General features: G+C 38.8%; 1 protein-coding gene across 1 annotated transcript in view; it reads left to right on the top strand.

Annotated features, from left to right (window-relative positions):
- Positions 1 to 16,232, top strand: part of LOC118206266 (GDNF family receptor alpha-2-like) — a 72,883-nt gene that overhangs the window by 35,910 nt on the left and 20,741 nt on the right. The window contains exon 4 of the mRNA XM_035378709.1: positions 6,381 to 6,765. Coding sequence (XP_035234600.1) covers positions 6,381 to 6,765 — 385 coding nt within the window. The remainder of the gene's footprint in view (positions 1 to 6,380; positions 6,766 to 16,232) is intronic.

Raw genomic sequence — 16,232 nt, 5'->3', positions numbered from 1 at the left:
ACCAATAACAATCTGCCTCTCCTCTCTTCCTCTTCTGTACATGTACTGGGTTTGCAAAGCGTAATGGCCTAATGGACCGAACACATTTTATTTCCAACCCACACTTAATATTTCACTTCACCCCAATTAACACTGGTTAAAAGTAAGCAGTACTAATAAGAGTGATTGACACTTCTATGCAGGGCAGCATAACATGGCAGTGTTTCCCACAGGTTGAGAATTTATTTGTGGCGGTCGACTTTGTGTACGTGGGGGGTTGTTTGTAGCCTACTGTTTAAATTTGAATTGTACTGTAACTATTAAGAGGTTATTAAATTTTGCTGCGCAGACAGAGTTCACAGTTTGTATTTGGGAACTTCATTCATTTATTTATTTATTTATTTATATTTTGCATCAGGGCAATTTTTTAAAATGAATTTATTTTTATTTTGGCCATGTCTCCAGATGGAAATGAAGTCTGTGATAACTTTGCAGTCTTGTTTAGGGATGAGGACATATTCTTTTGAAGAAACAATGCATAACAACGGCTAAATTTTACCGATTTTGTAAAAACGTAAAATATTTCGTTACCTGGCACAAATACGGTCGTACAACTGTCCTTCTAATTATGTTCGTGTTCAAGTACTGTCCTCCCCACTGTCCTTCTCTACATACACTGGCTACGAGAGGGAGGGGGGAGGGCCAGCTCACGTACCGAAATGAGAGTCGGCTGTATGTCAGTTTGACATTTAAAAGAAAAAAGAAACAAGACCAGGTAAAAACCTATTATATGGCTGGACCAAATAGGCCCACGTCACAGACATGTGCGGTGTAACTTTATCACTCAGTCAGTCAGTCAGTCAGTCAGTCAGTCACAGACATTTGTGTTTGTAGGGCTGGCCCCGCTGTTGTGGTCCAGCCTAAAATACAAGTGTAGTATGTTTCTTATTGAAATAAGCAAATAAATACCTAAAAAAAAAAATTAGGGGGGGGGAAATCTATTTGGGCGGGCTGCCAACATAAATTAATTGTATGGGAAACTCTGCATGGATCAGATGCAATGGTATTTGTGGACAGTGGCATGCTAAGAAGCAGAAAGGCGTTACTTTCAGCACATTTTAAACATTATTGTGTACAAAGCTTTTGAGCAATTAGCAGGCCGTTGAGATTTTGCTGTCGGTATTCGTAGACACTTACACTGCAGCTTCATTTCATTGGAAAAAGATTCATTGCTACAATATGCAGTGATAAGGCACACAAGGGACTAATCCATGTGGGCAGCAGCTTCATCTAATCACACTCCAAGTTTGATTAAAAAAGGAAAAGAACATTAGCCTGTGCACTTATCTAGTGCATCAATATCTAAACACTTTTAATGGTCACAGACTTCAGCGTGTGCATCCATCTTGTAGCTGATATTTGGCACAGAAGATCTGCTTATGCATCATTTTCTATGGTCAGGATAATGTTCTTTCCTGCTAGCGAACACTCTTGACACCTTGTTAGATGGCTAGCAATCTGACAAGCTTATCTTTGGGACAAAGTTGCTAGTGAATTTACTTTGAAATGTTTGTGATTCTTCTGCACACAATGTAAACACCATGTACATTAACTGCACTAAAAAATGAGGATACTGATAGCCTTTTAGAAAATTGAGTTAAATAATTTGGTTCAAGTAAAGACTATTCAAATATTACATTAATGATACCTTCTTCATTGATGGCAAAATTCAAAATAAATGAGTTTAATTTTTGTTCAGCAAATTTAAATTTTACATTGATATTCTACATTCACTGATATTAATGTCTTCCATTTTGTGAATATATAACCAAGTCCTTCCCAGCCAGTAAGTGTTTGACCCAACACAGAATGTTTTCTTGTAAGTTTAAATAAGGATTTTTTTTATTGGCAGCACTAACTCACATCAGGTTGTATAAGTTGAGCACCTCTCCATCACATGAACAAACCTACTCATTAATCCCTTTCATTGAAAACCCATAAATAATACATCTAGCAATACCCAACCAGCATGCCACATGGGTGAATTTAGTATACAGTGCTATCATCATTTTCATATTGAATTAACCTACAGCAAGTTAATTTTGTAAATTGAAGAAAGCAAATTTGGGCAGCTTAAACAGTTCAAGTCAAAGCCACCTAATTAAAAATATAAAAAAAGAAGGCTAACTTACTGTAAGAAATTATAACTTAAATTTGAGGAGTATGTTTAATTTTTCACCTTAAACAATACAGAGCACTGAACTAAAATGAGTGAGATGAACAAATTGTTTAAAATTGTTTATTATATGTTATATATATTTTTTCAAGTCAGGTCAGTTTTTTTTTAGATGTACTGTGCTGATGGAAGAGACCTGTCGCAGAGAGATTAATAAATTCCAATGACAGGGATGAAGTATTCTAAACTGTTATTGCTTTTGGTTTCGCGTTTTTGCATTGCATTTAAAATCAGTATCTGCTAGCGAGAAAGGTTAATACTTTGAATATTCCTAGTTTTTCACAAAAGGCTGGACGACATATGATACTATTATTGTCGCAATCCACTCTCCCTGAAATATAATTATATTCACACAAAGACCCATTCAGTTTCACATAAAATGGTCCAGTTATGCTATTTTTGGACAAATGAAAATATAATTTTCTTCATTCTTGAACTTTATTAATCATCTCCTGGCATACCAGGGCTTACTGGTGTTATTTATACTGTCCCCTTGACATATATTTCCCTTAAGTTGTTGTTTATGTATTCAAATCACACCCACACTATTACAAGTCCCTTTGACCTCCAGACGGCGGGTGGTGTTTTATGTACATACTTAACAACCAATTTCACACCTCATTTACGACCTCTGCTGCTCTCGTGGTGAACACGAGGCTGAGAAGATAGCAGCCCACAAACAGAAACCTGCTTTATTTTGGAATAGGAGGATGTAATTCCTGAACATTATGCAACACTTTACTCGGCGTGGATATTCTCAAAACTATGACTTCGATATGCGTTGATGCCACTGTTTAATATAACTACCGCAGTGGCCAATCATATTTCCAGTGTAAGCATTTTTTTTTACCAGTCGGTGAGTTGGTTATATTCTGCATGAATGATGAAGACCTTGTCATTATTGTAGCATTTAATGCACAGGACAATTCAACAGACATGTCTTAAGTTATGGCCATGCCGCAGATGAGGTATTACCAGGTACTGTACTTCCACTAACCGGGGAGTGTACATTGAAAGGCAATATGCTTCATGCACTAAGGGTAGTAAAATACATTTCTGTGGAAGTAAATCAATAACTCCAGGTAGTTGCTTTTGCTTATGCTGCATTACATAAAGGCAGATCTACTTACTCAATGGCAGAAACATAAGCTGTGAAACGGGCTATAAACCGACATGGCCAAGAAAGCAACTCCAACCCTCCACCCCATTGTGTGGTGTACTACGGTAATTCTTCTCTAAATGTATTGTCCGGTTATCAGCAAAGCTGTTCCTTTGAACTGGATCCAAATCACATGCCTGCCACATTTACAGTATATGTAGTCTTGGAAGTATGACTTAAGTATTCAGGTTGGATGTTGCATTGCCATAGATACTGCCATGGCACTTTCCCTAATGCATTACCAATTAAGGCAAACGACTGAGTGACTCATTGCAGTGCAGTGCAGATGTATTCACTGGACACAATTTCATTTGAATATTACCACACCAAGTTTCAGAAGCATATTTCATAATTACAGAGTTTGAATGCATGCTGAGCTGACATACTGTGAGACTGCAAGACATTTTCATTGACTAAATTCATTGCATGGTTTTGTCAAAGTCATTACAAACTAGAAGGGTTGATGCAAACTTTGCATCTTCAAGTTAATTATATAAAACTACAACTTATGTCAGAGACTTCTTTTTCATTAATTAACATTTGAGTTTTCTGAAAGAAAGAGAACTTTTTTGCAGAAGACTTAATTATTCAACCTTTCGAGTAATCATGTTGCTAATCATTGTACCTTAAATGTATGTTTTCAGCATTCAGCTCTTTGTCAGATTCCTGATGTACATTAGCTACAAAGGCTTGAAGTTTTAAACAGCGTAGTTGTCGTTAAAATGATATTAGACTTTATTCCATTTTTCCAAGTACAAAGCACCAATTAGTACCCAACAGCTGCTAATGAACATGAAACTCATAAAAAGTACAATTTCCACAAGCTTAATCAACTATATAAACATAGTTTAATTACACTCGTAAAATACGGAATGGAGTTGAATGAGCATAAAATGTCTAAAATCCTCTTATTAGATTATAATACATGTTTACAAGATCATTGATTACATAATTGTCTGCAATGCCAGATGGTTTCTCAGACAGTACAGCAACGCAATGATGACAGAAGAAGTCTTCTGCTGGTTTGTACACCTGTATGGGATTCACTAAGAATTAAACTAAGAATGAGACTGAATATTACCTTAACTGACATTTCTTAACTTCACAAGCAGAAAGTTCCATCCATTTCCTTGAATTGTTTTTGGTTCATTTTAATGACACTGTTAACCAAAAACAAAAAAAGTACTGTTTGCAATACGTGGTGAAACAATCCTTGTTTTTTTTTTTTTTTTTTAATTTTACCAAAGAATAAAATATAGAATACTGAAATCCAGAGGGGAAAAAAAAGACAAGTGCAAGACAATGGACATAACACCTCCCCATGGGAAAGGTTTTATGTGTTGAATTAGGTCACATACAATATTAACACTTTGGGTATCAGACTATTGATCAATGAGAGCTGTGGAGAAGGTGGGATTGGTGTACTTTTTAAAATATCTTGTCTGGGGATGCATGAAAAAATCTTTCCAATGTCAGTATATACTTTATGATAACATGAAGAATTACAGTTTTAGCTTCATAAAGACAAGCAAACAAATATAAATTGTCAAAAGATTTTTTGAGCTCATATATGTTAACATAATTGTATTAGTGAACTTAGGAGACGGGGGTCACACTGTGTTTAAAGTGTCCACTTGCATTCTTAAAAAACCTTGTATACAACTTTGTTTCTCTGCATAATTTCTCAAACTTTAAACTCAAACAGGATATTGATCTCTTATTGTGATTGTTACCATAGCAGCAAATCAAATAACTATATTGCTAGCTTAAGGGAACTTTAATGATGTCTCCAGAGGCCTCACAATAACAGCAATGGCGTTTCACTCTCCTAGCATGGAAATAAAATGTGTTTCCAATGTAGAATATAATAGTTGAAGCCCATATATCCCTTTTTGATTGATCAGTAGTGAAATATGGTCTTGGGAACGCACAATTTGTGTCACAGAAGTTAACACTTCTGTAACGGTGAACCTCGGCAACCTATGCATCAGTAATTCCATACCTATATGAAACTCTGCAGTGGGGCTTTCTTCTCCACATCCCTGTAAAACCATCTGTCTTCGAAGTTAAATCAATCCTCTCATGGTTTTATTAGTTGCATTCTCTATAGATTTCCTGCACATGAATATAGACTCACCCACCAAGGTCAGAAAAGACACACAGATTGCTCTTAACCTTCGCAAAATTCAAAAAGGCTTTCAATTGCTTTTCCTCTGTGGAAATATAATGACGCTTCCTCATTGCAGTCAGCCATCTTAGAGCATGAAAATACCTATGTAACACGTTTAACTGCACAACATGCCTTACATTTGTCTTTGTATTTACAAACGCAGAGCATTTAAGGAGAGAAGAAAGAGTTCTTAGATTTGTTCTCTAGTTAATCACAACTCATTTTCTCTACCTTCTGTAATAGGATATTACTTTATTTGGAAGGGGAAAAGAAATTGAAGAAAATTATAGCACTTCAGTAGCTTTTTATGAGCTCTTGATTGCACAGAGGACATCTGTCTACTTCTATTTCATGTTTTCTACTCCGTGCTCTGTTGTATGTATCTACTGTTTTTTGTATGCAGTCTCTTTCAGTTAGTGGGGTGAGAGGCCAGTTGAAGATCACCCACAACTGTTTTGCACTCTCACCTGTCCTCAATACACTCCATTCTTTACCCAAAGCCAGACTGAACTAAAGATTCAATAAGAAGCTTTGATCAGATACATATTTAATTTAGCTACATGACTGTTGGCAACGGATGCAATTCAAGAGCTGGCGGCCAAATATCTGAAATTCACAAATCTATTGCAAACAGATTGCACATGCACAATATTTTTTTCTAAAAAAGCCAAACTCCCGACCCAGAAGGGAGAGCGGTGAAAACAAATGGCAGTGTGCCAAGACTTTTCTGTGTTATAATTTTTAAATCTCATTGTCTCGGTCTGTGTAGGACTTTGATGTGCCTCTAACTGGGGCAGTTATAGACTCTCTCACATCTCGATCTTCCCCTTCGGCAGGAATGGACTCGGCCACCGTGAGGGCGAACCACTGCTCGGACTCGGGGAAGCTCTGCAACCCCTGCCTGGACGCGGCCAAGGCGTGCAACCTGAACGACACCTGCAAGAAGCTGCGCTCCACCTACATCGCCACCTGCAACCGGGGCTCCAACCTGCTGATGCCCACCGAGCCGTGCAACCGCAAGCGCTGCCACAAGGCCCTGCGGCAGTTCTTCGACCGCGTCCAGACCGACTACAGCTACCGGCTGCTCTTCTGCTCCTGCCGGGACAAGGCCTGCGCGGAGCGGAGGCGGCAGACCATCGTCCCCTCCTGCGCCTACGAGGAGAAGGTCAAGCCCAACTGCCTGGAGCTGAGGAACACCTGCCGCTTGGACCCCTTCTGCAGGTAAGCAGATTACGGAGACTGGGGGCGTGCCGGAGATTGTGTTTGTGTGTGTGCGTGCGCGTGCGCGAGAGAGCGTGTGTATACCTGAGCAGGGCAGAGATGACAGATTTTTGTACTCTTATCAGCAGCAGGACCCGGAGCGCATCACCTTGAACACGGAGAACGATTAGAGCCCCCGCTATTGATTGCGATAGAAGAGGTCTTATTCATCACTCCCCGTTTGGGCTTATTTTAATTGGGTGAACTGAGTCAGACAGGAGCGTTGCATTTTTAATGAATGATAAAAAGCCAAGGTCAATAACGTTTCATTAGCGATACATCGGAGGACATGGTGTCAATCTAATTCAGTGAGCGGACATACCATTTAATTCATTACCGTAGCGCACAGTGACAAATAAGAAAGGGGGCATTATTGTTTTAAATGGAGGTGGTCTTTAAAGTGACTTTGAAAGGGGCAACTTTGAAAGAGGGACCTCTCCAAATGCAGTTACTTTGTCCACAAAATGTATTTATTTATTTATTTATTCATTTATTCATTTTTAAATATATTTGGCACCCAATGCAAGGCTAGTATACCCAGGTCCCACCCCAATTTGGAATGGCCAAATGTCTGAAACCGCCATTTGTGTGTTGTCCCATGGAGTTACCTGACACAGTTGGCACTGGCACAGTCCAAATTTGATCAGAGGTCATAGTGTGACCAAAAGAGCCATCCAGGAGTCCCCAAATAATAAGACACAGAATCATCTGTATCATGTGAACTGCTTTGAAATACTAGATTAAATGTAAAATGCTTATATTTACATGACTTCATAATGCATCTCAGTTACCGTAGGTACTAGAGATCACACTTAGAATCACACTTGTTGTTTGTGCTTTACAGCAGGAAAATAAACACTTGAAAGTAGTGTTTATCTGGAAGACTATACAACAGCATCCATTTACATTTTTCTCTTCAAATGATTAAATATAGTTTAAATTAGCTATAACTATATAAGCTTTGCTATTTTACGTGGAATTACTTGTATTGAAAGTAAGTGTGCATTGGCAGAAAAGGAGGAAGTTTTCAGCAAGCAGCCTGCATTCCTGGCTGAGGTTTATTATGCAGCCTTGTAACTTTGCCAGGAAATTAATTGCAGACGCTCAGAGAAAGCTCGCAATTAGAAAGAAAGAATGAAGACTGGCTGCTTAATTGAGGGGACAGTGCTCAATTAGGCTGAACGGCACATTAGTAGATCACTTTTACTGTGTTTCAATTTAATTTAATGGGGCACCCTTCAATTAACACCTGCTCCGCCATGACTTGCCTTGTGTCGTCCATGGTTTTGGGAGAGACGCAGCGAATACTACATTTATATCTTGTGAACACAGCACCTTCTACCTTGCAGCAGCCCTACAGAGACCACGAGGAGCATAGATCAAGCTGTGCACCAGGCAGAAATGTATGTCATAGTAAATGACCATGAAAGGGGATTCTTTTTTAACCTTTGAGAAAAGCACGATTCCATGGCTCTTTTACAGTTGTGTGCAAATTTGTATTCCGGTTTAACAGTGTGTAAAGTGTCATTTTCACGGATTATCCTTGCAGCTGTCTTACATGCAGCTTTTGTGATATTCTGTAGATACTCATTTAAGGAAGATTTTATTAAAATGGGCCAATATTTTAAGTGTTGCTGTCACTTATCGTACCATTTCACAAGAATGAATTAACATGGAGAACTGAGCTATATTTTTGATAATAAAGTATGTCATATTCATAATGTCATGGTCTCCCACAGTCAAGTATTCTTCTATACTACTTATATCCCCCCCGGCATTTTGCACATATCACCATATTAGTATGAACAAGTGATTCAGCTAATAGAGCGAATCCACAGAATCCATACTGTATAATGAGATAGTCATGCAAACATTTTGAGGAATTAATAAATAATTTGCATCCCTAATCACTGCTGTAATCAAACAAATTAAAATCCAACCAGAGACGCTATGACGCATGAACAAATATTAAAGGGACTTTTATATTATAGAAAGAGCTCTGTGTCCTCATGATAAACATTTGTGTGTATGCACACACACAAACACACACACACACACACACAAACACGTATATATATACGTGTATATATATATATATATATATGTATATATACACTACATTTTGAATAACATGGGAAAACCTGAACATCTCATTCCAAAATCATGGGCATTAATATGGAGTTAGACCCCCCCCTTGCTGCCATAAAGGCCTCCACTGCTCATTTTTCAGCTCTTGCCAGTCTCGTTCTGTGAGCTTGTGTGGCCTGCTGTTCGCTGTTGTTTCTCCTATACGTTTCTGCTTCACACTAGCAGCACTTACAGTTCATCATAACAGTTGACTGGGGCAGCTCTAGCAGGACAGAAATTTGACAAATTGACTTGTTGGAGAGGTGGCATCCTATGGCAGTACCACGTTGAAGGTTACTGAGCTCTTCTGTATGACCCATTTTACTGTCAGTGTTTGTCAATAGAGATTACATGGCTGTATGTACCTGTTAGCAATGGGTGTGGCTGAAATAGCCAAAACCACTAATTTGAAGGGTGTCCACATACTTTTGGGGATGTACTGTATATGGAGAGAGAAACAGACAGAGGCAACATTAAACCTTTCTGTGCTATGAAAGAAGACTGACTGCAGTTATCAGCCTGCAGTCTCTGTTTGGTAATGTAATAAAGGAACTCCAGTTTCTTCCTTGTGTAAGCAGTGACGTGTAGGGTAATAACGAATTGTGACACCTTTTCTGTTACTCATCTCTACATTTTATACAGCACCTGTACGCAACAGCTTACTGAACTCTCCAAATGGTAGCTACCTTGGAAATCACATTTGTTGCTGTCAACCAGTTTTGACTTGCAGGTCAAAACATTGTTTTGGTTTTCATTGAAAAACATATATGGGATGGCATTGCCAGGGGTCAGTGGAAACCTGGCCAATGTAGTTTACGTGGATGCACAGGTGGATATTTATTTTTGAACATCTGCTGGTATAGTTTTGTATCTAGAGTTGGGCAGAGGAATGGGTGAATGCTGTGAATGCACTTCCAAGCAGTCTAATGTTGAGCGACCTTTGCATGCTTCTGACTGTTACCTCTTTTCTTACTTGAGATTCATGTGACAAGTAATGACATTTAGTTATGACATTTAAAAACATTTTAATCATTAACAAATCCATAGCGAATAGGCCTTTATCTTCATATAACCCTCCCTTTCAAAGTTTTGCAAGCAACAGGGTACCACCAGGTAGGGCTTCTTCATAAGGATCTCATGTTTAAATCCTTAAATTTAAGTTGCCTGCAGTAAGGGTGATGGGGACTCGTCAAGGTCACATCCCCCTGGACAAACCAATCACTCTTGCCTGGACAACCGTTCTCCCAGTATAGTCAAATCATCTGAGATATGGACTATTACAGAAAGGTGTTCATTTAAAAATAAAAAGGGTACACTGCATGCATTTCACAGAAGATAAATCAAGACTTCTTTCAGAAAGGTCTCGCTTCCACCTGTCACCTATTTGAGCGCATGCAAATTGCAATAACCTGTGGACGTGCAACTGACCTTTATCAGTCACAGATTGACACTATTAGCAGTAGAATAGAATTATGACAGCGTTAAACAGAAGACACATGTTCCCTTATGATATTTAAAAACATTTCAATCATTAAACAAATTCATTTACTTCGTCTTCTAAACGAAGTGCTATCTGAAAAGACTTCCTAAGTACACCTTTTTGAAAGTGGTAGTTCACCAGGGTTACATGAAAGAGATGAAAGAAGCAAATGGTTGTAAAGTGCAGTAAATGTCTGGTTTGAATGAACTGATAGGCCTTGATTATGCTGTCCTTATTTATCATTGGCTGAGTCACTCACATGTATTTGTGTACAATTTCTTCTAAAAAAAAGTGCACCATCTCACAGCACCCACCCCTCAGACTAGGATTTCACAACCACGTCCACATGCACCAGGCACCAGGACCAGCTTCTCTCAGCTAATTTCCTACGGAGCCAGAGAGCTTCTTCCAATGCGCGGCATGATTTATGTCCAGCGGGTGTGTAGTCAGAGTGGTCCCTGCCTTGACTTGTGATGCTCAGGGCCCTGCACTTCAGTTTGGGGGTGGAGGAATCATCTACTCCACTGCCCGGAGGGGAAAATGGAGGACAACCAAAAGAGTGGGAAAAATCCAAAAACGCCACAAAAGCAGATAAATAGGCGATGTCGGTCCCTACGTCGGCCACTCTGAGGAATCGGGTATTGATCCCTGACACTGCCGGAGTGGGGAGGCGTCAGTGGTTCCGTCGCAGCACTATAGATCGGTAGGCCCAGCTCCAGAGACCTATCTGCATGTGGTCAGGGTGTGATTAGACATCGGTGAGAGATGGGAGAATAAATACCCTCTCCTTGTTGTTTAATTATTTGCAGCAGCCCCAGGGAGTTCATTCGCAAGGTCACTGTGGCAACTATCTTCTCACTCGATTTAATGAGTTCCTTTTTTTTTCCTTAAAGAAGGATTAAGGTGTGCGTGTCCTGCTACGCTCCATTCTGAGGAGTACGCCCATGGCTTGTTCAATGGCGATGGCAGAATGCACTGATAACTAAATAATTATGATTGAATCTATTTAGGAAATAAGGTTTCAGAATTAGGTGAGGTGCAAACACAGAATAACTGATTGCATGTCTTATCGATGCAGCACTTCACCATCCTTGATTTATCTTTTCTGAGAGCTTACAGTATGTTCAGGTGCACTGCCTATCTTGGGAATGAGCTGAGAAAAGATCATCCTTTTCAGAGGTAAACTGACCCAGTTCTGATATTCTGAGAATGTTGCCATGGCTGGAAGGATTGGTCCCAAAGCTCCACATGTCTTGTGTGAAAAGTGCTTTGTGATTTCACTTTTTTGATTGATTAGAAATTAATAGCAATTTTCTTTTTTTTCTAAATTTCTAAGCCTCATCTGGGCTAACACAAGCATTGTTTTTTTTTATGAAAGTAAATTAGTCACATGTTTCCCCAGCCCCAGGCATAACTAAAATCCTTGAAGGACACTGGCCCATTGGTTTGTTGGCAAGAAATTCCTAAACTGAATATGAGTGAGTATTTTCATTCCGTATGGTTCAAACAATAATTCACCATATTCTGATGATCAGTTCTGGTCAAAACCACAAGGAAATAATTTACCCATCCATATGAGAGTATGGGATTAGTCCTTCATTGTGATAAATAAAGTACGTACCAAGCTTAAAATGTTCGTTTTTCTGGGTCAAATTTAATCCATGTTAGATTGTTGAATTCAGTCATAGACTCATACTGTGTGCTTCGGCTTATGTTTGATCCAAAAGGAGGACAATTTTGGTCACTGCACAAGACAAAACTAATTCAGCTGTGAAGAGAGAGAGAAAAGGAGATTGGCTTGAGGATTGACTTTCAGATACAAAAAAGAGTAAAAATTTAAATAGATGTTTGCAGAATCATGTCACTCTAAACTTTTGGTCTTCCAAAATGTGTATCAGCTGTTGTCACGTGCAGGCCTCCCTGCTGTGTGGCTATGTTTTTGTGAGAATATGCCATCTGTTGTGATATTCTGGAGTACAGTACATGTCTCAGGGAAGTATTAACGATATAATCCAGCATTTGAAAGTAGACAGGTCTCCTTGATGTTACATGGGATGACAAGTAAGCACTGTCTTTCAGATAGTAGCCATTATAGTGCGTCCTACAGGCTTGTTGTGCAATAGTAGCTGTAAAGATGCATTTTTAAATTTTTGGCATTTAGCAGATGCTGAAATCTTTTTCCCTGGGTGATGACAGAAGCTCTATATACAGCCCATTTACACAGCTGGATACTTGCGGAAACTGCAACCAAAAACGATGCTTTATGACCTGTTTAGCACTGAATAAATATTTTTAATCGAGAATGCTTAGCAGCACATAATATGAAGTATTTCTCATAGCATTTAGCAGCTCAGTCCCAAATGACAGTGTTGACACCTAAACGTTACTCATTGCAGACTGCACACACTTCTAATTAATAGAGGGTGATATGAGATAGTTTGTAGGAGAGAGTCAACATACATGTTATGCTTGATAATTGTAACACTGTCAATATCTTCATTTCGCATGCAGCTACCATAGTTATTTCAAGTTTGTAAATGTGCAGTTCAGTCCTCTACCAACCACCAAAGGAATCAGGCAAAATCAGGTAAAGTAACCTTTGTGGGGAATATTTCCCAAAAAATGTTTTTGACTGAGCTAAGTAAAATCTGTTCCGGTAGTAGGATTTTATTTTTATTTACAATAAATCAAATAATACATCGTTTTAAAAAAGCTATCTGTCTTTGAAAAGTTAGTATGGTTTTTAGAGTGTATCCTGGTATGAATTGGATGCTAGGTGACCAAAAAAGGGGGACACTACATGGTATTGAAAACCATCTACATGTAGTGACCTTTTGGGGAGACCTTTTAAATGGTGGCATTTTAAATGGTGTTTAATATTTATTAAAGAAATTAATTTACCTCATCAACATGTTTGACTTTGAAAGTCAGTGCAGTGTGTAATGATAAAAGTGTTCAGCTAATTTGCTTGCTGTGTTGACAAAGCCTCATCTTCTGGATGCTCCAAGTGTGAAAAAAACATGGCCACCTGGTCACACAGGTATTTATAATAAGTGCACACCAGATTGGTCTGTATAATAGGCTATTTTTTTTTGTAAAAGCGTACAAACAAAAGAAGCTTTCCTCGTTGATTTGGACATTACCACGAATCACTTCACAGAAGGTTATGAAGTTGCTTATGCGTCTATGTTTATCCACGGTCTATTTTTAATAAATAAAGCCCATGCTTCATAATATGAGGATCTGGCTGGTACCACTGGTACCAATGTGTTTTGCTGGTGAACATTAGCATGTGCAGAAAAAAACCTGTGCATGCACATTATAGGGTGCTTTCATTTACTGTTGAAGTTATTTCACACCTCTGTTACAATGTAACATCGGACTGCATGTACTTTGGTTTCAATTGTATCCAAATTGATTAAGTTAGGAACATAACTGAAATGGTTACTGATACTGACATGTCAACGCTGTTTGAAGTAAAATTTCATAGTGCTAGGCTAAGAGCACTAAATGAAGTGAGTAAATGAGTGAAATACAAAAACTTACAATGATGGCGACTCTCCCCTACCACTCTTTTGAATAATAACTGAATACTTCCTTGCAGCTTTGTCACCTCTGTTGCTTTTTATCTTTTTTTTTTCCTGAACAAGCTGTTGGCACTCAATTTGAGGTTTTTTTCCCCTGAATCAACGCAGGGCAGAAAGAGGACCTTTGACTGCTTTGCTAATACTGCACATGACCTCTATTCAGGCTGAACGATGGAAAAATATGACAGCTAAGATTGCCAGAACCAGGGGAACACACAGATTCCTTCTTATTTTTGAGTGGTAGTAATAGTTTTCAAGCAGCTTTTCAGCACTTTTCTTTTTAATAAACACCTGCTATGCTATGGTCGGTAAAGCTTAATAATGGAGTAGCAAATAAATAGAAAAATGAGTGCTTCCTTGGTGGGTCACAGTGTGAATGATTTAGGAGTTATAAATCATTTACAGAGTATTTCAGAGGCTTCAGGTCATAGGCTGCAAAAATATTTTGGAGAAGTTATCCAAATACTTAAACGACTCAAATTAAGGCAACAAGCCAACAATGCACAGAACAAAAGTTCGGGGAAGCAACAACAAATGGAGGATTGTTGAGGCGATGCAATTACACTGAGCACGGTAGCCGTTTCAAAGCCAATCTCAATGCCATTTTGCAGGTGGACTACAATTGCAATGGGCTCGCCAAATACGGATTTAGCTATGTTACACCATTACGTTACACTGTGTTGTACGTGTTGTTTTTAGTATAGCAGACATATACAGGGCTGTAGCAGTTCTCAAAGATCTGTGCTGATTCACCTTGATGGAGAGCATGCTGATGTTAGCATTAAGGCTGATCAGTTTCACTTCCTGTCTCTGGAGGCTTTTGGCAAATGGTAACATTTCACTTAAAAAATATATGTGATTAATATTTCAACAAACTGCTGCTTCCACCTTAGTGTGATTTCCCTGTATAAATAAAGGTTAACAGATAGAGGTTAGAGCTTGTATAACATGTTGGCATAATTTGTGGTATGATAACGTGTTTTAAAATGGACTCATAGGATATTTTCTTGATCATCCGAGAGTTTCCACCATCTTACATTGCTAGAAGGCAGTGGGTTATAAATTAAGGGGTTCCTTAATTTATTGACCAGTTTGCTGCAATGTTAAAAAGAAGGGAAAATTAAAAAAAAGCTGAAATGTAGCTCACTAAGCAACTAAAATTGAACTGAATGTGTTTAGCGTTAATTTACAGATGGGTGATAAATTAAGGGAAAAACCTGAATAAATGAGTGGAGAAACATAGTGAATGCAGATGCTCCACACAGGTGTACTGCATGATACAATGAAAGATTTAACATCCTATCTTGGTCTGTGGCATGTATAAAAATGCTGAGCAGGCCCAGCTGACCTCGATTTTGGATCAAGATGGCAAGAGGAAAAGATATGAGTGGCTTTGAAAGAGAGCACATTATTGAGGTGTAGATGGCTGGAGCTTCAGTCACAAAGACTGCTCAACTGGCTAGTGTTTCAACAGGAACAGTGACTAAAGTGTCATCTGCATTTAGATCTATGGGAAGAGACATGAGTGAATGGGGTCAGAAATTGTGGTCGAAAGAGCACATTTGATGACCATGATGTTTATGCATTAGTGTGATGTGTAAGGAAAAAGAGGTGACTGAGAATGTCAATGCAGGACGTGATCAGACTGTGTCAGCAAGAACAGTCTGTCAACAAGTACATAGAGAGGGATATTGTAGTAGGGTTGCAGTACATAAACCCCTTATTACAAAGCCGAATGCACATTTGAGAGTTTCAGTTTCAATATCTTTTGAAAGAATGGTGTTCAATCCCTCCAGTAGAGTTCTAGAGACTTGTACAATCTATGCCAAGGCGCATTGCAGCTGTTCTGAAGGCCCGTGGTGGCCCGACACCTTACTAAGATGCTTTCTTTTGGTTTTTCCTTTAATTTGTCACATGTCTGTATATGCTTATATAAAGGAAAAGCAGACTGAAGACCTTACTGGTAAACAGGAAAAGAACATGGCCTTTTATGACTGAATGTTGTTTCATATTGGATGCTGTTGAGGAAACTGTATCCTGGCAGTCATTTTGCAGTGTTTCTTCACTTGTTCTGTTCACTGTGGTGGGATAGATTTTCAGAAGATCATCAAACTCAAAACTGCTTGCCATCAATAGTCATAAGGTCCTGGAGATAAAAGCCATCGGTTTCCCATTACAGCTGAAAGAAATGGATAGCCATTCTCCGCTCATGGCCAAATAGCTGTGTTTTAACC

Source organism: Anguilla anguilla, chromosome 10, assembly GCF_013347855.1.
Source record: "Anguilla anguilla isolate fAngAng1 chromosome 10, fAngAng1.pri, whole genome shotgun sequence".
Classification (NCBI taxonomy): Eukaryota; Metazoa; Chordata; class Actinopteri; order Anguilliformes; family Anguillidae; genus Anguilla; species Anguilla anguilla.
Note: the sequence above shows the minus strand (reverse complement) of the source record. Positions and strands in the feature narration are given on the sequence as shown.